This window comes from Engystomops pustulosus, chromosome 1, assembly GCF_040894005.1.
Source record: "Engystomops pustulosus chromosome 1, aEngPut4.maternal, whole genome shotgun sequence".
NCBI classification, from domain to species: Eukaryota; Metazoa; Chordata; class Amphibia; order Anura; family Leptodactylidae; genus Engystomops; species Engystomops pustulosus.
The window spans coordinates 79,583,600-79,594,761 of NC_092411.1; the positions used below are offsets into that span (position 1 = coordinate 79,583,600).

Here is an 11,162-nt window from a genome sequence, read left to right on the forward strand (position 1 = left end):
TGTTCAGTTTAGTGGCTGTGTACAATCATAATCTCACAGTTTTTTCACTGTACCCAGAAGCACAAAGTGATAACAGAAGAGTTTTTCAGCACGGGGGGGAATTATTATGAACAGCGAGCACCAATGTGTACAATATTATCGGGATATTACCATAACCCTCTAATATGAGGATCCTAGGGAGAAGGCTCCATGCAGTACAAAGGAATAAAGTAGTACTGTAGCTATATTTATATATGAATGCTGCTAAAAAGGGCAGGGTGGGTACAAAACAGATTGAAAGGTCAGCGATTTGGTCAGTAAAAAATACCTACAAACAACAACCTATTAAAAGAAAAAGTCATACTACTTACCAACCACCATGAGAGTGAATTCAAAACCTTTCTTCACAGACTTCCTATGGACCTGGTTAGGCAAGTTAGCAAATCCTACATAGCCAGCAGAATCAGAAAACTAGAAAAAAAAAAAGTAAAATAATAAAAGCATTATTATGAAGCGAAGTTTGTATAAATATGCATACAAGTAAAAATCCATTTTACTAGATAACAATGTCAAGACAAAAGTGAATGGGAGGGCCACAGGGTTTTGGAATATGTTGGGACCTATTAGATATTACATTAAAGCACATACCTTAGCCTTTTCTCCAGTTTGAGACATACTGTATTAGCTTCAAGTAAGGAACCTAGAAAGAAACACATCATTTTAGTTTTGAGAATATGATCAAGACACTTCAATTTATAGAAGTCTAAAAAAAAACTCTCAAGAGGAATAAACATCACCAATGTTCCAAAAGAATACAATTCTTAATCTACAATATAATCATTGACAAGGTAACATGCAAGTAACTTCAAAGAACCTCTGGTAGCATAGAGGCTTATAGGCTTCTTAAGAATTCTGGTTAATCCGGTTCATTGCCTGGATGTCGTCAAGCTGCCCTCCTGCTCCGTGTCTTTTTAGTCTTACATTATCTAGGAACCTGTTTATTTTACACCGTCTCATCTTCCGCCCTATGATACTACAATAGGTTGACCAGTTCTAAATTTACAGTATGTGTGTTCTGACCTTTGCCCCTTCTCCTGAAGTCTAAGCTACTGTCTGCCTACTGCCCCCCGTCTGACCTTATACTGCTGAATCCTAGTTATCCTGTTCCCATATGAATAGTATTATGCTAAAATAGGCTAAACCAGTAAAATGCAGTGATGAACGTTTGGATGCTTGTTTTCTGAAACAGTATTAAGCAAAATATTGTAACATTTTTAAGTTTCAAACAAGGAAAATGAAAATAGAAAAAAAAAATTATATACACACACGCAAATGTACTTGGCACAATTCTTAGAAAAATACAGCCAAAAGGCTCCATCATTTCTAAATGTACAGAAAACATATTATTTTTCTCTCTTTAAGTCTGGATGTCTGACCCCTTAATGGGTTTCAGAGCCTCAATACATTCCAGATCCCCTCTAAGAAATCTGAAGATATAAACAACTGGTTCAGCAATGGCTACAATAATATCTGGATCCTGTGGGGTTTCCCCCTACATTGTTGTGTCAGCAGAATGTCATAGAGATAAATGATAAAAGGAACTCCCACAGACCCAAGTATCAAAATACTATATGAAATTACACATTTCTATGTCCAACAGAGGAGACGGCCACACTGATGAATTACATGACCTTATAAATATTTTTTTCTATATAGATAGCGCTCTAAAAAGTGGCTGCCAAATTACAACACAGTCTAGAATAAGGAGTCAACAGAATTCTAACATTGAAATTCTTACACAAGTCGTACAAGAACCATGGATATGGCTGTCAAATAAGCGCACGCCAATTTTTTTCTGTCCATAAAATCGAAAAAACATTTATTTATAAGGACGGCTAAGATGCATGTGCATTTCTTACATCTCTATATGCATATCCCATCAAAACCACCAAACATGGAGGATCTTTGACTATTATTTATCAATTTTGTTTTTATTGATTTTGCAACAAAGGCCGAACAAGAAACGGGCTATTGGGATAGGTATCTCTCTTCTTCTGTCTATGAAAGCCAAATTGAGGCTTAACCTGAGATGCTTCAAATGATCACAATGCAATGAAGGGGTAGTAACAGTGCATTCTTCCCAAAACTCAGATAGAAGTTTAATTACCACTCTGGGTGCAAATTCTAGGGTTGTGTGCACCACATGTAAGCTAGTCTACTTAGGGGGATCCAGTGGCTGCTGTATGATGCATTTGGTCCATGGTGACCAGATTTTGGTACACTGTATATGCATGTGTACATGAGGACCAGCTTGATAGCACTTCCATGGGGAAGATCTGAGAAACTTTCTACTTACAAGCAGACAGAGTAGAAGAAAATGACTGCCTCCAGTTAAGTGGTATCAGTGCTTTTTCTGCTGCTATCAGGTATTTTGAAGGAGATGCACCCCGCGCTGCTCCTGTAGGGCCGGATGCGCACGCCGATGCCAGACTAACGGGCAAACTGCGCATGTTTGGAGTTTGAAACGGAGTGTAAAGATGTAGAGCTGGGGGCAGTGTTTTCATTTGTGGGTTCAAGCGAGAGCAGCCGTGAGGAGGCGGACAGAGCGTTAGTGGATCGGAAAGCTGTCCCACCTCCTTGACTGCAGGAATGAGCAAGAAGAATAAAAGTTGTTTTCATCACACAACACAACAGGATTAGGATCATTGCGATGACTCTACAGTGTGCTCTAAGGTACTGTCCGTGGTTTATTTAACGGAGGTTACAGGTTCCTTTTAACTTTTCATGTTTTGGATGGAAGATCTCTTTGAAAAAGCATTACTAACTAACAGCTACTGTTACATAACTGGGCTAATGCTTTGCACAAACAATATCAACATTTTTTCTACAGCAGGAGACCCCTCCTGTCATAGATCACCAGAGAACAGAATTCTATGTGAGGTCAAAGGAAACAGCACAATAGTGAAAATATCACACACCATAATATTTCTCCTTGCTTACTAGTTTCCAGCTCAACTGCAAGAAAACACAGGAATGTGCTCCAGACACATAAAAAGGTCCATACAGACACAAGGAGCTATACAGATACACACATATCGGATAAGGATACGCCCAATGGTTTTGACTGTTCCAGCTGCCTGCAGTATAAAAATATTAAAGGGAACCTACCACCACAAATCTACCTATAAAGGTAGATTGGGTGGTAGGTGGATCAATGGGACGTGAGGATAGCACTTTTAAGGGCTAATCCTCACGTCCCCGCACTTTTTTGTTAACTTTTATTAAACTTGTATGCAAATTTACTTATACGGCTATTGGGGCGTGGAGTAGCCGCATCTGAGGTTACACAAGGCGGCTACTCCACGCCCCGGTAGCCTCTTTTCACCCCCTACTCACCATCTTCAGCGCGCAGCTCCGCGTAGCTGCGCGCCCTCGTCAGGCGATCCTGCCGTCTGCGCATGCGCAGAAGAGCAGTCCCGTGCCTGCGCAGTCACTGCTCCGAAACATTGATCCACCTACCACCTGATCTACCTTTATAGGTAGATTTGTGGTGGTAGGTTCCCTTTAAGTACGGTAATTTCCACCGTATTTCTTTTTTTCACCTATGATAAGGCACATTTTTTGAGATTGTAATATGTACTGCAAATTTACAATTTGAGTTTGAATACGTTTGATCCCCCAGCAGACATCCATGATGGATTCCCACCACCTCCAGTTTTACTATAGGGCTGTGTTTGCAATAAGTTCAGTGTACATGACAAAATTAGTGTTCATCTGAATTAAAATCTATATTAAAAATAAAAAATTTGGACCACCACATTAAAAATAACATATTAAAGCAACTCATGGGTGTTGCCACCCTAAAATGTGTCCTCTAACAATGAGACATTAACGCTTCCTACGCATCTTACATGGACACCAGTCCTATACATACTGTACTTGTACACAACCTGTTCTTGTCTCTACGGCAGTGATAGGATCAGCCACAAACAATGATCTCATTTTACGTACAGTACCGCGCAAGCCGCCTCTACGCACATGCAGGAAAGCACGAGGACAGAGGGAAAAAATGAAAAGGAATTAGTCTCATTTCCTGCACTCGTTCCAGGAAACTAGAAATAAACTTTCTCATCACAGCCCGAGTACGATTTTCCTGGTCTGGGAAGTCTTTAGAAACATGGAAAATTTCAAGAGTCCTCAATGTTACATTAAAGCATTGCTGTTCTTACAACTTACACATAGCATAAAGCCTTACTAGACCATGATGACAAAGATTCATTGCACCGATGGCTGCTTAATAACAACCAGTAAAACTTCCTGAATTATTAGGAAATGTTCACACACAGCAGATAAGTTTCGAGCTGTTAAATTTACACTTCGGGGGAAATGGAGTGAAGCTCAACTGCTAAGATGGAAGGTGTTGACAGTTTTGGCCAAGTAAAACCAGATAACATATCACTTTTTTCTTATTTGTTATTATTGTCCATAATGATGGGGACGGTCATGTCGCCGGAGCTTTACAGAAGCCTCATGTCCATAAGCAGTAATAGACCGATACCAACTTACTGGGATGTATGCAGTTTTCTAGACATGCTCTGTGCAGATGTGATGTGTTCATATGCTGTGATATCATCCATTGCCATAGAAGTGTGTTATCTACTATATAATCCTGACTGCTATATAGAAAATCCTTTAGGGTGCAACCATACTTTCAGTTTTTCAGATGCAGTTTTTGATGTCCAAACCAGGAATGGAGTAAAAGGAAGAGTAGAAAATTTCAATTATGTCTTAACCCATAATCATCCACACTTGCTTTTGGCTCCAAAAACTGCCCGTGTGGACACACCCTCAAGAATTAGCAAGTGTCAGTCCAATCTAAGTGTCAAACTTCATTACTACTCCTTATCCACTGGGTTGGACTGCTGGGACCCCTTATCAAGAATGCTTGTCCAATGCCTTACCAGAATAAGGCAGCAGCTGCCCGGCTTTCCATGGAGAGGGGCTACGGAGAGACGGCTGTCTGCATGAGGCCATGACACGCATGGCGTTTTTAGGCCGTTTTTGGGCCGTTTTTAGTTTTCAGATCATAAAAACCGCATGTGTTTTTGAAAACGCATGCGTTTTTGACAGGTTTGACCAATTATCTTAATTCAAACTGGTCAAAAACACATGCGGTTTTTAACGCACGCGTTTTTTCCCAATCTGAAAACACACTACGAAATACGGCCCAAAAACGGCCTAAAAACTCCACGTGTGTCACCACCCTAAGGTCCCTTTTAAGCAAAGGTTTCTTTTCCCTAGGTCCGCAAACTTGGGCTTGTACGTCTGTTTTTATGTTGTGTTTTGAATCCGTTTTTGTCAGTTTTTTCATTCCGGTGAAAATAGAAACCATAGTCATCTGCAAAAACATTTTGTGCTTAAAAGATATAATTGTTCCCTCTCCTTATATATTAATAAGATTGATAACATAAGATTGATAACTGCCCTAATAATATGTAAGGGACGTAGGTAGTGAATAATGCAGGATGCTGGTTATCTATTAATTTAAAATAAATCTAACAAGGGGGGTGCTGTGGAGATAAAAGGAACATTTTTGACAATGTTCTATTGTTGAAAACTAAGGCCACGGTCACACATACCGCTAGGCATCCGTCATAACGCGACGCTAGCGCACAGGGGGAGGTCCTCGGCCCGAACGCACATGCTTTTCCAGAGAAACGCATGCGATTGTTTCCCTAGAAGGACCTCCCCCTGTGCGCTAGCGTCGCGTTCTGACGGACGCCTAGCGGTACGTCTGACCGCGGCCTAAGATGGGAATGCCCCTTAAGGGCGCGCCCACATGTTCAGTTTTTCAGATGCAGTTTTTGATGCCCAAACCAAGAATGAAGTGAAAATAGAGAAGTAACATTTCTGAATTATACATCCTTTTGCCTTCAAAAACTGCATCTGAAAAGCTGAACATGTGGCTGCACAGTTAGGGTGGTGGCACACATGGTGTTTTGAACCCATTTTAAAGCAGTCCGTTAAAAAAGCATGCACCCAATTTTTGACCGTTTTTGTTCGCTTTCTCTTAGTTAAGATAATTGGGGAAATCGGCCAAAAACGGATGCGTTTTCAAAAAACGCATGCGTTTTTTAACGGGCTGCTTAAAAATGGCCTAAAAACACATGTGCGCATGTGCGTTCAGGCCGAAGACCTCCCCCTGTGCGCTAGCGTCGCGTTATGAACGGACGCCTAGCGGTACGTGTGACCGCGGCCTCAGCGGTACTGGGTTTGGGCTGGTAAGTTTGGCCGACACATGGACCAAGTGTGTTGTTCCATACATGTGCAATGACCTTAAAGAATGAGATTGTGCTATACTAGGAGCATTGTATTAAGACCATTGTTCCAATCAGCTAATATACAAAACTTTAAAAAACTGAATTAATTACCAAGCACCAATACACAAGACTCATAGCTCCGAGTCCACTGTATTTAGGAGGCTGGTGCTCCTCAAGTGTTTATATGAAAATCCAACTGAAGACTCCAAAATATCACTTCATTTATCCCGGAGAAAAGGAAAACAAGTGTTTAAGGGGAATATAAAGGGAAGTGCTAACCAGCTGGCACCCCACGCCCCACTCATAACACAACAAAGCAGTGAACACAAAGTTCTGCCAAGAAAGGAGAAGGTGAGGGGCAATGTAATCTCTTTAAATGCCCAATCTGTTTAACTCCTCATGTGCCAATATAAGATATATATATATTCCAATTAAAATGGAAATTACCTAACATTTTTCTATATTCTTAGGAATACTAAATGTACGTTTACAGGAGGATTTTTTAGGAACTGTATTTCTACACACATAACATTTGATATCTACACATTAAGTTATCTATGAAAGAGTAGGAACATTTCCACCTAATAAAGAATAGAATTACATTTCCTCTCCCCTGGTTGAGCTTAAAGTAAAGCTACCATCAAAATGAAGCCTTATAGACCAGAGAAACTAACTCAAGGATCCAGGCACTGTGATTGTGGTAATAGCGTGTGAAGCTGTAGCATGAAGGGGCTCTGGTAACACCTCCCCCCCCCCCCAGAGCCCTTCTGGCTCATTAGTATAATTTTAAAAGTTGGTTTTAGAAGGAATGAGGTCATGGATAAAATACATGGATTAGCACAGTCACAGGGCCCGGATATACAAGTGTCTCTGGTACATCATGCTTCATCTTGATGGTAGATTTTTTTTAATTGTGAAATGTCTCTCTTTAAAATCATATTGGACTTAGATCCTACAAGGTGGACAGAAACCAAAGTCCACAGAGTCCTGGTGTCAGTCATCCACAAGTTTTATCCTAAATATGTATCTTGAGAATAATTCAACAGCATGAAAAGGGCGCGGAGGGGACACAGTCAGTGCATTTACAACATCAGCTTAGAATAGATCTGTCCAGTGACATCATATTTAGTAGAGATAAAGCTAAATATTAGGATAATACAGCACATAAATGCATATTGTTTTCTAAAATTTTAATCTGTTAGATTTGTTCTTTTGTTAAAATTTTGCTTATTTATTTGAATTGTAGGCGATTCCAACATTGTCACTTGGCCTTCTTCTCAAGCCCAGAAGCCTTTATAGCGCTCCAGGCATCCGTGGAATGCTTCTTCCTGCCTTATAGTTCCTGGGAACACATTTTACTTCCCTCCATAAACCAGATGTAGACAATGGGTAAAATGAGCATTTCTTTACCTACATTCAGTGTAACAGTCAGGAATTCTGATATGATATGGGACATGTCCACCCTCCCCTATACACAGGGCAGTCTCAGCATGTGCTGCAAGAACAGAATGTGTACAATTATGGGAACTGGGCATCTCTGGAATGTCTAAGATTTGGTGCTGATTAAAGCAGGGTAAGAGGAAATAGACTAGTGAGCCTTGTGGGGCCCTGCTGATGAAATGTCCAGGTCTCAGGACAAACAGGGAACCGCAGAACCTCTGATTATATTTCCGGCATGCCTGATGAACTGGAGATGAACGAAAGCTAAATGAATGAAATGTTAAAGAAAATAGGTTTGGCAAGTAATTTGTAAGTTGTGAATTGACCCCATCAAATGCATCCGCTAACTGAACATGGTGCTGCTCATACTAGTAACCTGGCTTTCATGAAGAACCCATCTCATCCACTGTGCATGTCTTTAGGGCATTATGAGTGTCCCCTAAATAAATAACAGGAGCACATTCATGCATTAAAATGTAAAAAACCTTTAAGAGCTTTTCCAGCTTAGTGTTAGAACAATTCCACTGAGGCTACATGCAAACGAATGTAGAATTTATCCAAGTGTTATCCATTGATTCAGCATATGGCATACGGACAAATGTTTTTATATGGGCTCAATACACATGGCAATGGTTCCCATGGGTCTGTTCATAAGCCTCAGCCGCAAATATTAGAGCGGCTCCTTAATGCACTATTGTGGATAGGGCAGTATTTCTACCATCATCAGGCGATGAGCGGAACTCATGTGGCGATGACACGCAGGCTTTCAGCCCCAAAACATACACATTATGTGCAAGTACGATAAGCAGGAGACTTCTTTAACAGAAACTCAGACTAAATCGCCTAAGAGTGCTATGAACAGAGCCCAATAGGCAAGATGGCAGTATAGAAACATGGACAAGCAATTATAAATAAGAGTCTACGAACAAGGGGGTTGAAAGTGTCATTGTACAATCATTTAAGTTAGGCAAAATACTGATGAAAAGACAATGATTTTTCTTATCAACCAGAGCTTTGAGAGGGAGAAAAGCAGATCAACAAGTCCAGCCTGTCATACCTGGAAGTTGGGCTGCTGTTAAAGATTTGTATTACCAAATCTTGTAGGGGTTTGCCTACTGTTACCCTGACCAATCATGCAAACAGTCTTATGTCCCCCCATAATAAAGAAGCAGTGCATTTTCCACAGATATATATTTTTTGTATAATGAAGTTATACAATATATTTTCTGTATCAATTCATAGACTACAAGCTCTCGTGAGCAGGGTCCTACTGTTTCATATGAATGTTATTACTCTGTAATGTCTTATTTTATTTGTATACGTTCCCCATAATCTGTAAAGCGCTACAGAATTTGATGGTGCTATATAAAGATTATTATAACTATTATTATTAATTCTTCAATGTTTTCGAGATCTCTGCTTTCTGTCATTCTATAGAATGCTTCTAGAGCTACTTCCTGTGGATTAAAAAGGGGCCCATGGTCATGTGATGTCACACAGGTGCACAGCTCATTAGTATCACAGCACAGTAATCAGAGATACGACTTTCAGCTCTGATGGCTGATTACATGAGTGTAACCAACTGTCCCCAGCCTTCAAGGGGTTCTCCAGAGCCGGAAATACTTTGGCTCCTCACCAGTTTCTAGCCATTTCTGACAGCTTGGTCACATGCCCAAAACGCCTTTCACCAGACTGGCCACTGCTATTAAATAATTAAAACAGCCCCTTCATTTGCATATGCATTGGCAGACAAGGGGGCTGGCTTAGCCTTCATAAAAAGAAAGTCCATCAGACTCCTGCAACGATGTCAAGCAGGATCTGATGTGTCACTCCCGGTTGACAGCGGACAAGAAGTAGTGGATCCGGTAGGGAACCAAGATACTTCCCATCCATCGATAACCCATTTAAGAAAACAAACAATCTTCCTTCTTTGTCTTGATCTCAGCAAAACAAATAAGAGGCCAAAAAGAGGATGCGCATAGAAGAGGCACATCATGTCCCTAACCATTTACATAACATTGTGTCTGGAATCAGTGACAGATAGCACCTCCTACTTCACAGCTATGGCCTTACTAGGAGGATAGGAAGTAATTACAAGATACATAAAAGGGGAGACAGATAAAATTATGGCCATTCACATCTCTATCAGACGCTCCAGATAAGGATCTGATCTGACGTGTGCAGATGTATTCTCAGTTTCTTGTAAAATAATGAACCCTGTGACAAGACGTGAAAGACCCAATAAAAGTCAATAAGGTTCCTCCATGCCAAAGGTGTCCACTGAAAAGTATATGAGTGATTTGCTATAAATGCAGGTGTGAACAGGGCCTGAGCTGAGATCTACAACCTGTGGCTCTAATTCAACTCCCAGTCTGTAGGATATGCAATGCACAGCTGTAGGAGACAGTGCAGCACATAGTGTGTGTCATGTGATCGCTATATGTGCATCACACAGGATGGACACAGCACTAGCCAGTATCCGCAATGTCCATGCCCCTCACCTGACTGAAACGCACTTGCGGCTTCCGCCTGTACACACCGACCGCAGCTATCACGGTGCCGCTCTTCTTCGGAATCCGGACCCCTCCCAACCGCAGACCTCCACAATCCCACAGTGCAACGCGACGGCCGCCAACTCGATGGTATGTCACAATGCGGAGCAATAGTAGAGATGGGAAAGCGCGTTCCAGAGCGTCCTCTCAGTTGGGAGGACAGAATTCTCTGGGAACTAACCTTTCTGTGGGAACGTGTCCTGTCTGCGGTGTCATGTGGTCTCACTAGGGAATTAGAGGGGCATCAGCAGCAGTTTTATGTGTTTCTGTGTCTCCAGTGACTGAATTTATTATATGTTCAGCAGATTAGGTCTCAGTTATAACTGTGGCTGCATCCTCACTTTTTATTTCTGTGTTTTTTGGGCTATGGTGGTGGGGTCTGCACCAAAAAGGTGTGTGTTTTTTGATAAAAATAACCATTTTTAATATTCTGTAACCTACCTATGAATTTTCTCAGGCCGCAAACAATGGATCCGCAATGGCTTGTGTGTAATCGCTATGCGAAGACCTCAATACAGGCCGCAGACAGGACCCCGGTGCCCTGCTGATGTATCCGGTGGGGTGGGGGTTCAAAATACTCCGGCGCATAAAGGCCATGTTCAATAGTTTAAGAAAAATTTGTCAATCTTCTTTTTTAATGCAAAATATAGCCAGGAATTTTTATTTAGTGTTAATGCGGTATTCCAATGAAGGAAAAATGACACTCATAGTAAAAAAAAATAACTTATTTTTTAATTTGATGTTATAAAAAAAAAAAATCAAGTTTTTCTAAGATATATTTATGACCTGTGGTTCCGACCGGTTGCGCAGGTCTTCCTGTCCGTTCGGATGTGCATCTCCTGTCAGGTCGGATATGCTGGTATAACACATG

The 11,162-nt window shown here is 41.0% G+C and overlaps 1 protein-coding gene across 4 annotated transcripts in view; it reads right to left on the reverse strand.

Annotated features, from left to right (window-relative positions):
- The window catches only part of LOC140125433 (septin-2A), a 53,901-nt gene extending 43,406 nt beyond the window's left edge, over positions 1-10,495 (reverse strand). The window contains exons 1-3 of one of the 4 annotated variants that reach the window (XM_072144501.1): positions 10,473-10,495; positions 628-679; positions 351-450 (exon numbers count right to left, since the gene is read on the reverse strand). In XM_072144501.1, the coding sequence (XP_072000602.1) occupies positions 351-450; positions 628-654 (127 nt within the window). In that variant the 5' untranslated portion in view covers positions 655-679; positions 10,473-10,495. Of the gene's footprint in view, positions 1-350; positions 451-627; positions 680-10,240; positions 10,428-10,472 lie in introns of those variants that run through there. The other 3 variants (XM_072144502.1, XM_072144500.1, XM_072144499.1) reach the window with 3 other exon arrangements.
- Between the last annotated feature and the right edge of the window lie 667 nt (positions 10,496-11,162).